The sequence below is a fragment of the Octopus bimaculoides genome, chromosome 2 (assembly GCF_046866305.1).
Source record: "Octopus bimaculoides isolate indiv1 chromosome 2, ASM4686630v1, whole genome shotgun sequence".
Lineage (NCBI taxonomy): Eukaryota > Metazoa > Mollusca > Cephalopoda > Octopoda > Octopodidae > Octopus > Octopus bimaculoides.
Window position 1 is genome coordinate 42,189,491 of NC_142929.1, and position 16,098 is coordinate 42,205,588.

The window sequence follows — 16,098 nt, forward strand, 5'->3', positions numbered from 1 at the left end:
CTCCTGTATTTGTCGCAACGATGCATCACCGGGGTGTCTAGACAGGATTTCTATGTTAATTCTGTTCAGTACACCACCATGTTGTTCTTTGGCATGCTGGTAGAGCACCGAGGTTTGTTTTTGATTATTATAGTCCCTCCAATGTTCGTTTACACGCTCAGCTAAACTTCTTGCCGTCTCACCTATGTATGTGGTGTTTCTGTTTTTACACTCACCATCCATACAGCTTATTTTGTAGACTACATTTCTGGCTTTGCAGTTGGCACCAGGACTATTTTTGCACACAATGCAACTCTCCTCAACACACCTTGTTCTTCTGAAGGGATATGTTTTACATATTATTGATCTAATTGATCTCCCTGGTTTTTCTATAACATTTATCCTCAACTTGGTACTTTTGAGGATTTTTCGAAATTTGCGGGCCAGTTCTCCGTGTGGCGTGGCGTCCACAAACATTACTCCCTGGAACTTGTCGGTATTGTACCACGTGGTCTTTTTGTTTGTTTTGTCACTAATCCTTTGTAGTCTATTCCACTGTTTGTTACGGTATCTAGGTTGTGTTCCATTTGTATCTTTGACAACAATCTCCTCAAATTTCTTGTTAGCTCCTCTGTATACCCGGATTCTATCTTTCTGGCTGTATCCCGAAATTTGCATGCGATGCATGAAGTCTTGAATATGTTTTTGCTCCTCCCATGGATCGCACAGGGGGGATATGTTTTTCACAGGGGGGATATGTTTTTCGCACAGGGGGGATATGAAAAACATATCCCCCCTGTGCGATCCATGGGAGGAGCAAAAACATATTCAAGACTTCATGCATCGCATGCAAATTTCGGGATACAGCCAGAAAGATAGAATCCGGGTATACAGAGGAGCTAACAAGAAATTTGAGGAGATTGTTGTCAAAGATACAAATGGAACACAACCTAGATACCGTAACAAACAGTGGAATAGACTACAAAGGATAAGTGACAAAACAAACAAAAAGACCACGTGGTACAATACCGACAAGTTCCAGGGAGTAATGTTTGTGGACGCCACGCCACACGGAGAACTGGCCCGCAGATTTCGAAAAATCCTCAAAAGTACCAAGTTGAGGATAAATGTTATAGAAAAACCAGGGAGATCAATTAGATCAATAATATGTAAAACATATCCCTTCAGAAGAACAAGGTGTGTTGAGGAGAGTTGCATTGTGTGCAAAAATAGTCCTGGTGCCAACTGCAAAGCCAGAAATGTAGTCTACAAAATAAGCTGTATGGATGGTGAGTGTAAAAACAGAAACACCACATACATAGGTGAGACGGCAAGAAGTTTGGCTGAGCGTGTAAACGAACATTGGAGGGACTATAATAATCAAAAACAAACCTCGGTGCTCTACCAGCATGCCAAAGAACAACATGGTGGTGTACTGAACAGAATTAACATAGAAATCCTGTCTAGACACCCCGGTGACGCATCGTTGCGACAAATACAGGAGTCGGTCCTCATAACTGAAACGCAACCAATTTTAAACACCAAATACACGTAGATGAGGGCCTTACAATTGCCCATGATTGCATGTGTTGTTCACACATATGATGCGGAATATGAACGTAAATAAATTAATTAAAAAGTCTCTATCTGATCTGATATAAACGAAATTGTTACAAACACACATATGGACGCACATACTTACATATAAGCACGAACACATAAGTGCGTGCACACATATGAGCGTGCACACATACGAACTTGCACACACTCACATGCTCATACCAAACAGTTTCGAAATAACGCCAAAACAACGCCAGATCATATATTCAAAATAAATGGAAGTGGAGAGACAAGTTACTGAAGAGATTGCAAGAGTGCAATGAAATAATTTAACAAAAAACTATATAAATTAAATTAATAAAGGACTGAACCAGTGCGTGTGTTTATTACCGGCATAATGCCTCTCCCAAGGTTTAATTGTATATATATATATATATATATATATATATATAATAGAAATAATACATTTCTAAATCTCTCAGAGAGATTTATGCAGTAGTGATGTGATAAAGTAGTTGTATGCTGCCAACTTAATGTGACAGTCACATGAAGGGAATAATACTACTGCTGTTCAGCCCTAGGAAGCAGCACCACTTCCTGTCAGCCTTGACACATTTCCTGTGTCCTTAGTCTTTTCTCATCATCAAAAACATGTCTCTGGATGAAGGCTTAGCTAAGTGGAGGTGCTTGTCTCCCCCTTGTAAACATAAGGACACAGGAAATGTGTCAAGGCCGACAGGAAGCGGTGCTGCTTCCTAGTGCTGAATAGCAGTAGTATCATTCCCTTTATGGGACTGTCACTTTAAGTTGAGGTAAGTGAAATCGAAATCGAACTAAATTCGACGACTGGCACCCATGCCAACGTCGTCTCCTTCATTGGACACGAAACTCAGCTTGCGAAGACTTATTAGGGCAAGCGAAAGCGAAATCGGGATGGCACCTGTGCCCAGCGTTGCCTTTCTGGCACTTGTGCCCAGCGTTGCCTTTCTGGCACTTGTGCCCACAGCATGTGTAAGGACTTTCGAGCGAAATCGTTGCCAGTGCCCCTGGACTGGCTCTTGTGCGGGTGGCACATAAAATACACCATTTTGAGCGTGGCCGTTGCCAGTATCGCCTGACTAGCCTTCGTGCGGTTGACACGTAAAAGCACCCTCTACACTCTCGGAGTGGTTGGCGTTAGGAAGGGCATCCAGCTGTAGAAACTCTGCCAAATCAGATTGGAGCCTGATGTAGCCTTAGGGCTCCACCACTCCTCAGTCAAATCGTCCAACCCATGCTAGCATGGAAAGCGGACGTTAAACGATGATGATGATGATGATGTATATATATACATACATACATACATATATATACATATACATACACACAAACACACACACACATATATACATATACCCATATATACACACGCACACACACACACATATATATACACATATATATGCATACATATATATTTGTGTGTGTCGGGGGGGGGGGGGGCTGGTAAATGATGATGATGATAAGTGTGCTTGTGTGTACCCTTATCTAAAGATCTTGTGATGGTTGTAAAGAGCATTATTGTGATATAAGCAAGATTGTTTGTTTAGAGTCTTCTATGAAAATGTGTTGCTATGGGAAAATATCATGTTTGCCTGGAAACAGGTTGGGGTTGGCAATAGGAAGAGCAAACTGATCATAGAAAATCTGCCTCAGTAATTTCTGACTGACCCATTCAAGCATGGAAAGTGAACACTAAACAATGATGGTGGTGTATACGTTTCATTAATTGTATTTCTACTGTTTTAGATAATTTAAAAAATTATTTTTGGTTACATGTGTGTGTGTATTTAAAAAAAATTTTCTGTGATAGAGCAAAGCAATAACTCTAAAAAATGTTTCTGAATTTTGGATACACAATGGATTTATTGATCAAAATAAAATGTCTCCTATATTTAGAATATTTTATAATTTTACTTGTTTCAGTAATTGACTGCGGCCATGCTGACACTCCTGGCTTGAAGGGTTTAGCCAAACAAACCAACCCCAGTGCTTATTTTTAAGTTTGACATTTATTTCATTGCTGAGCTGCAAAACTATGGAGATGTAAACAAACCAATACCTGTTGTCAAGTGGTAGTGGAAATACGCACGCGCACACACACACACACACACACACACACACAACAGGTTTCCGTCTACTAAATTTATTCACAAAGCATTGGTTGGGCGAGGTCTATAACAGAAGACATTTGCCCAAGTTGGTGTGCAATGGAACTGAACCCAAGACCATGTGGTTACAATGCAAGCTTCTTAACCAAACAGCCATGCATATGCTAAGAATAAGTTTTTTATTTGTTCTTATCATAGATATCTAATAAACACAACACTTCTTGATAACAGAATAGAAGTGAAGAATGAAATGTTGAGAAATTTCTAACTGTATAGGCATAACAATTGTGATCAAGAAATTCACTTTGCAACCACATGGTTTCTAGTTCAATCCCACTCTGTAACACCTCATGTGTCTTCTGCTTTAGCCTTGAGTTGTCCATTGTCTTGTAAGTGGAATCTGGTTGGAGGGAACTGTGCTGAATCATACTGTATATACATAAGTGCATATATATATAAATGTATATGGATACATGTACATATATATATATATATATATATATATATATATATATATATATATATATATATATATGGTGCAGGGATTGTGGTTGAGAAGTTTGCTTCCCAATCATGTAGTTTCAGGTTCAGTCCTACTCCATGACACCTAGGGCAAGTGTTTTCTTCTTAGTCCTGGGCCAACTAAAACTGTGTGAGCAGATTTGGTAAAAACTGAAAGAATATATGTGTGCGTGTGTGTATGGCTTTTACTCTCTTCATTTTGATATCACACAATTTTGTTGGCACTCCGTTGCTTATGACGTCGAGGGTTCCAGTTGATTCTATCAATGGAACAGCCTGCTCGTGAAATTAACGTGCAAGTGGCTGAGCGCTCCACAGACACGTGTACCCTTGACGTAGTTCTCGGGGATATTCAGTGTGACAGTGTGACAAGGCTGGCCCCTTTGAATTACAGGCACAACAAAAACAGGAAGTAAGAGTGAGAGGAAGTTGTGGTGGAAGAGTACAGCAGGGTTCGCCACCATCCCCTGCCGGAGCCTCGTGGAGCTTTAGGTATTTTCGCTCAATAATCACTCACAACGCCCAGTCTGGGAATCGAAACCGCAATCCTATGACCGCGAGTCCGCTGCCCTAACCATTGGGCCATTGCGCCTCCACTATCACACAATAGTCACTCACATAAAAGCAGTATCAGTTGTTTCCAATTCTCTGTGAAAACATGTCTAGACATGGGAGAATATTACCATGTATGGAAATAAGTGAGGGTTGACAACAAAGCAGGTATCAAACTGGACCCAGTGAATTCCATCTGATGTAGGCAAGCATGGAAAAGATGATGTTAAAAACAATGATGATATTGTTTTCTCTCCTTCTCTCTCTTTCTTGTATCTTATTTCGGTTTTAAACACACACACACACACACACACACACACACACACATACACATCTTCAGGTGCATTTATGTTTACCTGCGTAAACTGATATGTTGTGCCCCTTTATGTCACATTCAACAGAGATTGATTAAATCAACACTGTGATTGATAATATCAACTGCAAATTCTTGAAGGCAGTACCCCAGTATGACCCCATTCCAATAACCAAAACCAATAACAGAATAAAAGAAACTTATTTTTGTTCTCAGCCATTTTAAAGCCTTTACTACTTATTTATATTTTCCATTAGCAACAGCAGTGATAGACATTTTCAGCCAGCAATTAATCAATAATTTTCAATAATTACTTCAACTTGTGATCCATTAAACTATGATTTATGTTTCAATAATCCTTTCTTTTATTAGTTTATCTCTCGTTTGTTTAATAACTTCTCTGTAATGATTCCTATCTGAATTTTTTATTAAAATCTTGACATATTCTGTGTCTCATTCTTCAAATATGTTTGTGTTATCTAGCCAGAAAGATTGAAAGTATTTCTTTCTTTTAAGTTTTCCAAATCATAAAATACAAAAAAAAAAAACAAAATTAAAAAACAAAACCACAAAGTATTACAATAAATGTGAACTGCTTTGAAATGGCGATATCCCAATAGCTAGAATATACCCAATAGTAAACTGACTGTTTTCCACAACCCCATAAAACTGTGTTGGTCATTTACAACTAAAATAATTTCTTTAAAATCATCTTAGGCTTAATGTTATTTTTGAAATAAAAGAAAAATGTTTAAGCTCCTTATTTCCATTAGGTTGAGACAATGACTGATTGTGAGCATTGATTAAGTGTGAAGGATCAGTTTATCTCATGGGTATAGGTTTAGTATCTGGGTTATTGATTTACAAGAGTATTCCTAACATGGGCTTTGGAATGAAAACTATGTATCCCTATGGTTTTGAATAAAGAGGGTTTGCTCTGAAATTTCAAGAATGTTACTTAATATGACAGGCCTTGTTGAAGAAGGCCAGAAAGTACAATGGCTGAAACATTGTGACTCTGACAACTGAGATTTAGACCAGGCATGGACAACTGTTTTCAAGAAGCAGGTTGTATGGGAGATGGCTCATCATTAGGTAGGCCACATTATGGAAAAAATTCAAGGTAATTTTTTTATAATTAGGCATGCCATTGAGAAAATCCCACGAGTTGCAGGTTGCTGTGACTGATTTAGACACTAGTCTGAATATATTAGTTTATAATTAAGGTTATTCTACAAATTTGAAATTCAGTAAGCATTCACTGCATTTGATAGGAAGGACAGAAAGAAGCAACATGTAAATCCATTAAACAATCCATTGAAGAATATGAGTTTATTGACTAATTCCAATTGCTACGTACAAACATCATATTATAAACCAGTAGTTCTCAAACTTTTCAGGTTGCTGCCCTCGTGGCATCTAGACCACATTCCTTTCAGCCACCACAAACATAGACCATTTTCTGCAGGACATTTGAAATAACTGTATTTCACAAATAAAAATTAACCTAATTAACCCATTATTTAGGAGTTTTTTTTTTTTTTTACATCCATTGCTTCCTTTTGCCCCCCCCCCCCCCCACCTTCCCCGATCTCAAGAGGGCAGTATCACCCACTTTGGGAATCACTGCTATAAGCCATCCAGAATAGTAACATTCCAAATCAGTATAAGTTGTATATGAAGCAATAACATTTCATACATAATAAAATGGACTTAAGGGCAGGCAATATTGTGTGGTGAACAAGTTTGCTTCACAACCATATGGTTTGGGTTCAGTCTCAATTCACAACACTTGCTATAGCCCAGAGCTGATCAAGCCTTATAAGGAAATTTGATAGGCAGATACTCTGCAGAAGCTAGTCATTTATGTGTTTGTGTGTATGTGTTTGTGCCTGTATTTTATGAGGGGGAGTCAGAAAGTAATGCATCTTTTATCTGCATTACTTTTAACACACACTTGTATATACAAAGCTGAGTCAAAAAATAATGCAAATAAAAATTGTTACTTTCTGATTCACCCTTGTATTTATCTCATATGGCTTGACAACTGGAGTTGGTTTATTTACATTCCTGTAACTTAGCAGTTCAGCAAAAGAGAGACAATAAAATAAGTACTAAGCTTAAAAAAAGAAAAAGGGCAAAGTAAGTACTGGCACTGATTTCTTCAGCTACACCCTTCAAGGCAGTACCATATCACAACTGCAGTCCAATGATTGAAACATCACCATCACCATCATCATCATCATCATCAACATTTAACATCCATTTTCCATGCTGTCATGGGTTGGATGGCTTGACAAGAACTGGTAAAACCAGAGGCCACACCAGGTTCCATAGTCTGTTTTAGTTTGGTTTCTATGGCTAGATACCCTTTCTAATGCCAACCACTCCACAGTGTAATGGGTGCTTTTTATGTGGCACCAACACCCACACCAGTGCTTTTTACATTGCACCTTGGTTTTAGAATCTCAATTCTGTTGTGATGGGTGGGTCTTCTCAAGTACGGCAATGCACCACATATCTCAGTTCTTTATCACCTCCTTCATAAGGTTCAGCATTTTGAGATTGCTTTCATGTAAGATTCAGCATTTTGAGATTGCTTTCATGTAAGGTTCAGCATTTTGAGATCAGCCTTCAGAGAGACAAGTAAAAGAATTAATAGAATAAATGAATATTCTTACTAAACATACATATTAGTCTTCAGCCCTAACAACTTAAATAACTATCACACAACCCACAATACATACTCTGGACTTGTGGTTCTCAATCTTTTTGACTTTGTGGAATACCAGGGATCAAGTAGAAAAAATTACAAATGCATTTCACATGCAGAGCTTAAATAAAAATTGTTTCAAAGTTAAAAATTTAGAAAACAATGTAGAAAGTATTGCTTACTTCATTTTATTAATTATACTAGTCGGACCTGTAAATATTTCATGGAATTAATTGTAAACCTATTGGGTTATTTTTGAAAACCTTATTCAAAAAGCCTGAAAGCATAGTCTGTGTTGTGTCTGTATCAAAAGATAGTCGTTCATCTGCTATTCATTGAAAAGTGAAGGAAATTGGAACATGATGATTACTTAATGCACTTTATATATATACTTTATGCACAATTTTATTGACTTAATACACAGCACTCATAAAATAAATATTCATTGTTATTTTTCCATTTTTCCTGTAAACACAAAAAAATTACATTTTAAAATTTACATGGTCACAATTTCGTATCTAGAAATCAAAAATTTTATAGTAAAAGAAATTGTCTTATATGTAAAATATAGGGGTCACAATTTCATGGGCGTAAAAATATAATGCAACATAGCTTACTCTGAAAACTACATCGTTGGTAACTTATAAGCCAAGGCGATGGGTCAGAACCAATACACATTTCAATTTGTGTACACTTTTCAATCCAATAGTTCTTTGCAGATTATGTTCTTTGTGTAAGTTCTCCCTCTTCTTTTCCCTTGTTTGTCTCACATCAGATAATTTGCAAACCCTTGAGAATGCAACATATAGCTGACTATGGCTGAATACAGATTCAGGCAAGAACAGCCTCACTTTAACAAATGTCTGCCTTTATGATTTATTGATAGTCATTGCATATGACAGGCAAATGGGAAACTGGTTTCTTTCTAAAGTGAATGGCAAGTTTGGGATGTGCATGTGTTAAGTGATAGGTGATATAAAAAATTTTAGTTCAATTTTTAAAAAAATTACTTTTCACTGTGCACTCACCACCACCACAACTATCATCTCTCTCTCTCTCTCTCCCTCCCTCTTTCTTTCTCTGTCTTTCTTTAATCGCACCATCAGAACATCATCCCTCTGCTAAAATTTTATTCCTAATTCTCCTCTATATCACTACCTTTCAACTAACTTTTTTAACCATGTAATAAATATTATGTTCCTCCTACCACATGTCATGGACACTTCTCTCTTTGTCTTTTCTCTCTTCCTCTTTTTCTCTCTCTCACTTTTTCTGCTTCACTCTTCACCTCATCTTTTTCTCTCCCCTTTTTCTTTCTCTTGTTCTCTCTTTCCCTTCAACTAATCATGTGATTACATTCCCTCTATCTCACGTCATGGACACTTCTCTCACACTCTTTTTCTCTCTTCCTCTTTTCTTTCTCCCTCTTTTCTTTCTCCCTCTTTTTCTGTAATCACGTGGAAACATTACTGACAGGCTAAGTAACGTAATGACAAGCAAAATTAATATAAGATTTGTATAAAACAAAATTGTAAGTCATGTTTTTTCAAGAGTCTTAAGTAATGTTTCTTTAAAAATCCATGGTGCATCTAGATACCTCTTGCAGTGTACTGTTTGAGAATGACTACTTTACACTGACAATGAACAACAAATGGTGACTGACACTACAAGAGCAAACAGCCTTACCACATCAGAACTATCAATAGAACAACTAAAAGAAAACCTACAGGCAATAAATTCATAAATGCTATAAAATACCCTCATATACCTTCCACACAACAAAATAGTCAATATTTTCCTGTCAGACATTAGTACAAATAGAACAGACATTATTCAAGTACACTCAAATTGTCACAACCCACTATGTAGTTTATCAACCTGATAGAAATAGCAGCTGAATTTTCCTTGAACCAGCTTAAAGATGGATGGCCAATGAAATCCGAGATATACAAAAAGATATAATAGTAATGATTGGATCATCATTGATTAGGACTGACATTTGGCCAAATAACCACAGTGCCATGTATCTCAAACTCACGCATTCCACTTTAACTTTGTGTAGGCCCATACGCACAACACTGTGCACTTCTTTTATTGCACACAAATACCTTCACAGCTTGATATACGTTTTCTATGAGTCAGCCTCATAAGGCCAGCCCAGTTTATCAACAGCTGGAACCAGGCCCAGTGAGGGAGTATAGAGGAAGCTCTCAAAGTCTTGTACCTTCAGAGGAGCCAGCAGCATCAACAATAGACCCTGCAACACTCATCATCATTATCACTGCACACAGTACCACAGTCATCATCTTTGTTGTTCCTGCAGCCACCACTACCACCACCATCATCATAATCATCATGATAATTATTATTTCATTACTATATACCATTACTTTGTCTCTATTAAATTCTCTGTGTGTTTCAGTCTTGCTTCACCAAAAATGTGAAGCCCAATATTCTAAGTATTTTCTTTCTTTAAGAACAACTATCCTTGTTTTTTCTTATGGTCACTGTCACACCATGGAGGTGTCACTGTCACACCATGGAGGTGCAATGGCCCAGTGGTTAGGGCAGCGGACTCGTGGTCATAGGATCGCGGTTTCGATTCCCAGACTGGGCGTTGTGAATGTTTATTGAGTGAAAACACCTAAAGTTCCACGAGGCTCCGGCAGGGGATGGTGTCGAACCCTGCTGTACTCTTTCACCACAACTTTCTCTCACTCTTACTTTCTGTTTCTGTTGTGCCTGTAATTCAAAGGGTCAGCCTTGTCACACTGTGTCACGCTGAATATCCCCGAGAACTACGTTAAGGCAGTGCCTACATTGAATAAAATAGATCAATAGCAACATTTTCCTTTTATGGCAAAATATGCACCTAATTCAATAAAATTATGAAGGTCACTCTGATTTCTATGCATAAAATGCAAAATATTTGATTCTTTTGTAGGTTAGGTAGGCATAATTTGCCCTGCCTTTCAATCTTTGTATTTAAGTTATGCATAGTAACGCTGTAGTATACATGCTCTGTACACTCCTACATTTTCTTTACAGGCTATGAAGGCAGAAGTAAATCTGCCTTCAACACAGTTGCATGCCTGTATTTCGCTTATTTTTATTATTTCATTACTATATACCATTACCTGAGTAATTACTGACGGCATGTGCCTGATTATATCCCAGCTCACTTGAAGGGTTTTATCTTGTGAGTACTTGGCAACCTCACTAGTGCTGGTGCTATAAAAAAAAAAAAAAGCACCCAGTTCACTGTAAAGTGGTTGGCATTAGGAGGGATATCCCGCTGAAGAAACCATGGTGAAGCAGAAAATTGAAGTTTGGTGCAATCCTTTGGCTTGTCAGTTCTTGTCAAACCACTCAACACATGCCAGTATGGATAAAGGGACGTTATATGATGGTGATGACGACAATGATGATGATCTCTATTCTTTTCTCATTTATTTTATCTGTCTTTATACTCATTAATAGTATCTGTCTCTATTTATACTCATTTACAGAATCTGTTTCTGTACTCATTTTTCTAGCATCTATTCTATTTATATTCATAACATCTATCTTTATTTATACTCATTTATTGCATCATATTCTTATATATAATTTATAGCATCTGTCTATTTATACTGAGATGCGTTTCACCATGTCGTGCCAAGAATCTCTGTCTCCTATTAGCTTTAAGTAAGTCCTCAATTTCAAATTGTGGTGTCTTTGCCAATAACATCAATGTAATAAAGTGGTCTTTGTATTCTGTTAGAGTGCAGAAGTTGCCAAAATACAACATCTGTTCAGCATGATAGCAGTGGCAAGTAAGCATACCTTGCACTGAGTAACAATACTCTATACACTTGTGTGTGTGTGTGGGGGGGGGGGGTATACATGTATGTATGTGTATGTCTGTGCATATATCTGTTTTGGTTAGGTGTGTGTGTGTGTGTGTGTGTATATACTCTCAACCTTGACTGTTTGCCTCTTGACCCTCTGATTTTTCTATTGTGTCATGGACTACCTATGTGCTTTTATATATTTACATACCCAATATACATGTGGTGTGAGTAGGAGAATGGGGGATTGGGTTGAGTGTCTGCATGTATACAAATGTAAATGTTTGTGTGTGGGGGGGAGATCTCTGCACTTTTTGTTACTTCTACCCTACTCAGGTGCTAATTGAATTACAATACTTAAAACACTGTGCCTAAATTGATGAAGCTGGATGAAGTTGAAGTGGGGTGTTCTGGTCATCTTAGAGTTCTAGCATTCCACTTGTCCACAAATACTATGCATCCAATACTCTTTGAAAAAGTTAAGGATCTTATTGCCCTGGTTGAGAAAAACATTGAACTGCATTTTGTGGTGAGATCCCAGGTGTTTGAGAGTATTGAGTTACCCCTTAGTCACATTATTCCCAGGTTTTTTCAAGCTTATGGTGGTAGTATCTGTTCAAGGCTCCAGTTATGGTTCAAATAGCAGAAGATGGTCTGATGGCTAAGGCAGATGGAATTCAAAGAAGAGCTAGACTTTAGACATGTGTCACACAAAGCCACTGATATGTAGACTTACCCTGATGTTACATGTATCAGCCACTCTGCCTAAAAGTTAAACAGGCCCTGTCTAACCTTTAGAGAGCAGGAGACAAGCAGAGTAAACTGGATAATAAATCAGCAAACAGCATTGGGAACCCATTGGTGTATCTTTTGTAAGAAAACTTATGAATTAAAAGCAGTGCTCTAGCATGGCCACAGTCAAACGACTGAAACAAATAAAAAAATAATCTTTTGCATGAAGGTCCATGATTGCCAACTCCTGGAGGCATGGAACAGAAAGAGAGAGGGAGAAAGACAGACAGACAGAGAGAGCAAGGGTTTTATATAAACTACTTTATCATAACAATTTCACGGGATAATACATTTAATGCATATACAACTTCAGATTTGGAACATAGTCATAGGTATTGAACTAACACTCCATTGGCATTGTACTATATTTCCTCACCCCTCAGTCTCCCATTAAATAAGCACATAATAACAGGCATTTGTGGACCTTACATTATTGAATCATTTAGCTTAGAACATGCTCATGCTCACTCTATCTCTTCCTAATGCACTCTATACCTAGTCATTTTTCTTTACTCTTTCATCTTCCTAATCCTTGTTCCATCCTGTTGTTGTTGTTTTTTTGTCTTTCTTACCCCCTTCCTCCATTTCATACTACTTTCATTTTGTCTGTTTTCATTTTCCTTTTAATGTTATTATCGGTTGTTACTCGCAAACTTATCTTCTTTAATCGGTGCGAGTTCTCTGATGAAATATTGATGCAAATATGCTTGTTGTACATATGTAGCATGGAAAGGACCACATGGAACTGCAGTAATAAAGATTATTGACTCTCTCTCTCTCTCTCTCTCTCTCTCTCTCTCTCTCTCTCTCTCACACTCACTCACTCACTCACTCACTCACTCACTCACTCACTCACTCACTCACTCACTCACTCACTCACTCACTCACTCACTCACTCACCCACTCACCCACTCACTCACTCACTCACACGCAGCTGGCCAATTGGTAGCATCATTAGCGGATTTGATAGACTACTGTAGTTGTTTCAGCTCTCTTATGCTTTGAGTTCAAATCCCACTGAGATCAACTTTAGCTTTTATTGTTTCTGGATCAGTAAATAATAACAGTCCTATACAGGAGTCACTCTTCCTTTTTTCTTCATATTTTCTTTTTTTCTTTTTTGGAAGAAATTGGCTGTGGTTAGACTTGGAGATGAATGGGTTCTGCAAAGTCTGAGGTGTCCCAAACACACCTTTAACTTGATCAAGGAGTTCAGGGCTGAATGCAAGACAAGGCATAGTGCTCTATATTGACATTGTAATGTTTTAGATAATTTACTATTATATTTATGGAAGCTAAAAAATGTAAGCATGTACATGAAAATCTTGCAGAGACAGGATGTCTGTAGTAGTATCTACAGGGGCAAAATCGGTATATGACATGCCTGCATGAATGTGCGTATATATATATATATATATATATATGATTATGTATATGAACAGCTGTACACTGGGTGGTGTGTCTGCCATACTGGAACAAGTTTGACCCAGATACCATATAAATTTCAAAAAGAACAAACTCACTATCTTCTTTTCAGATTCTTTGATGTATGCAGTTGACTGATGTTATTTTTATTGTTGTTATTTTATCATTACAGCTACATTAACTCAAGACATTCCTATTTTCCTTTTTTCTCTCAACTGTATATGTGTGTATGTATATATGAATATATATAGTGTGGCTGCCTTCTCGTATATGAGCAAGCCATTGCTAGGAAGAGTCATTGATAATGCAATGCAAGGCACTTATATGACTCTTGAGCCCCACCAAAGATCTGCACATTTTATTGCACAATGCACATATTAATGTTTTGTTTGAATCATTTCTTTTATAATAGTGTCTAAACTGTGATTGTACAAGCCCTCTAAATAGATGTATGTATTGTTTATTTCAGCAAACATTGACAATATTACATCTCAACAGAGAAGAAACATCGATGAACCCAAACCTCAGAAGTTAGCTGACTCAAAACATGGCAGCCGCAGGTGGGATGGCCGCCGTCATACTTTAACAAGTGGAGTTGATCATAGTATGGTGAGTTATACTCCTTGGGTTAAAATTCTTATGCTATTTTATTTCTTGTGCTGCACATTAGTTTGCATATGGCTGTGTGGTTAAGAAGTTCGCCTTGCAATCACATGATTTGGGGTTCAGTCCTACTGCATGGCGTCTTGGGTAAGTGTCTTCTATTACAACCCCAGGTTGACCAATGCTTTGTGAGTGAATTTGGTAGCTGGAAATTGTGTGGAAGCCCATCATATATATGTGTATGTGTATGTGTGTATGCATGTAAGTATTCTTTTACTTCTCTTACTTTTTTTTTCAGTCATTATACTGCAGCTATGTTGGAGCCTTGAAGGCTTTAATCTCTTTTTGCCAAATTGCTAAGTTACAGAGATATAATCAAACCAACACAGGTTGTGAAGTATTGGGGGTAACCACACACACACACACATACACATGCATGTGCGAAGTAAAAGGAATTAAAAATTCTGGGTAGATAACTATAAAGCACTCAGTGCCCAACAAGTTTGGTTAACTATATCCGACAATCAGACATCAATAAATGCAACTAGAATAAACATCCAGTGTAATTCTTCATGTTTGACCAGTAAATCCAAATATTGTTTAGAAGAATTTCAAAAAATTCAGAGTATAAGACAAGAACAAGAATGGAGAAAATCACATCTTTAATTGGTGATTAGGTTGTGGGTAGCGATTTTCTTCACTACTTCAGCGAGTGATGACCCTACCTGACACGAGTCCTGGGCTCAGCTGGCTTCAGCTGACAGTACCTGGTATGGGCCCCTATCCAGAGTTATGGAAAGGAGACAACCTTCAAAGAAATCTGGAGTGGAGCCCCATAGGCAGCTTAGTGTTCAACTTGACACTCTTCCGGCAGCTCCTGCAACCAAGCTGGTGCCAAACGTAATGCTCTGCATTCCTTTGGACTACATCAGTAAGGTCGAGAGAGGAATCCTGACGATTGGGCTGCCCAGGATTTTCTTACGTCTAGCCCAGGCCTGCGCAAAACTGAAAAGGAAACTGGAGATGACATGAAATGTAAAACCAGACTGGATTAGTTTATGCGCAACTCCATTGTCTCCCGAGACAAATGGATGCCAACAACATTTGGTGATTACATCATGCAATACCTATGATCATTTCAGTTGTGCCAGCATATTTAGATACAGAAAATACCAGTCAAATCAATAAATCCAATAATCTATGTTAACACAATGTTGTCAAAGCAATCCAGAATTGGTTAAATTCAAAGTGAACTAAGAAAATATCTTTAGTAGACAAACACATACAAAAATAACAATGGGCTTCTTAAAGTTTCTGTCCACCAAATCCACTCGTGTGGAACTGAACTTACAACCATGTGATTGGGTAGAAAACTTCTTAACACACAGGCATGCCTGCACCTATATGTGTGTGTGGGGCGGGGTGGGGGTGGTGTCTGTGTTTGTCCACCCACCATTTAACAACTGGTGTTGGTTTGTTTACATCCCCATAACTTATCAGTTCTACAAAAGAGGCTGATAGAATTACTACCTGATTTAAAAAGACAATAATTACTGGGATCAGTTTGTTTGACTTATCTTTGAAGGTGGTGCTTCAGCATGGCTATAATCCAATGAAAGTAACAAGTAAAAGAGTCATTAGCTTTCCAGATGTTTTCAT

General features: G+C 37.8%; 1 protein-coding gene across 2 annotated transcripts in view; it reads left to right on the forward strand.

Moving 5' to 3' along the window:
* The window catches only part of LOC106880544 (suppressor APC domain-containing protein 2), a 92,497-nt gene that overhangs the window by 50,712 nt on the left and 25,687 nt on the right, over positions 1 to 16,098 (forward strand). For both annotated transcript variants that reach the window (XM_014930533.3, XM_089344266.1), the window contains one exon: positions 14,306 to 14,445. In XM_014930533.3, the coding sequence (XP_014786019.1) occupies positions 14,306 to 14,445 (140 nt within the window). The remainder of the gene's footprint in view (positions 1 to 14,305; positions 14,446 to 16,098) is intronic.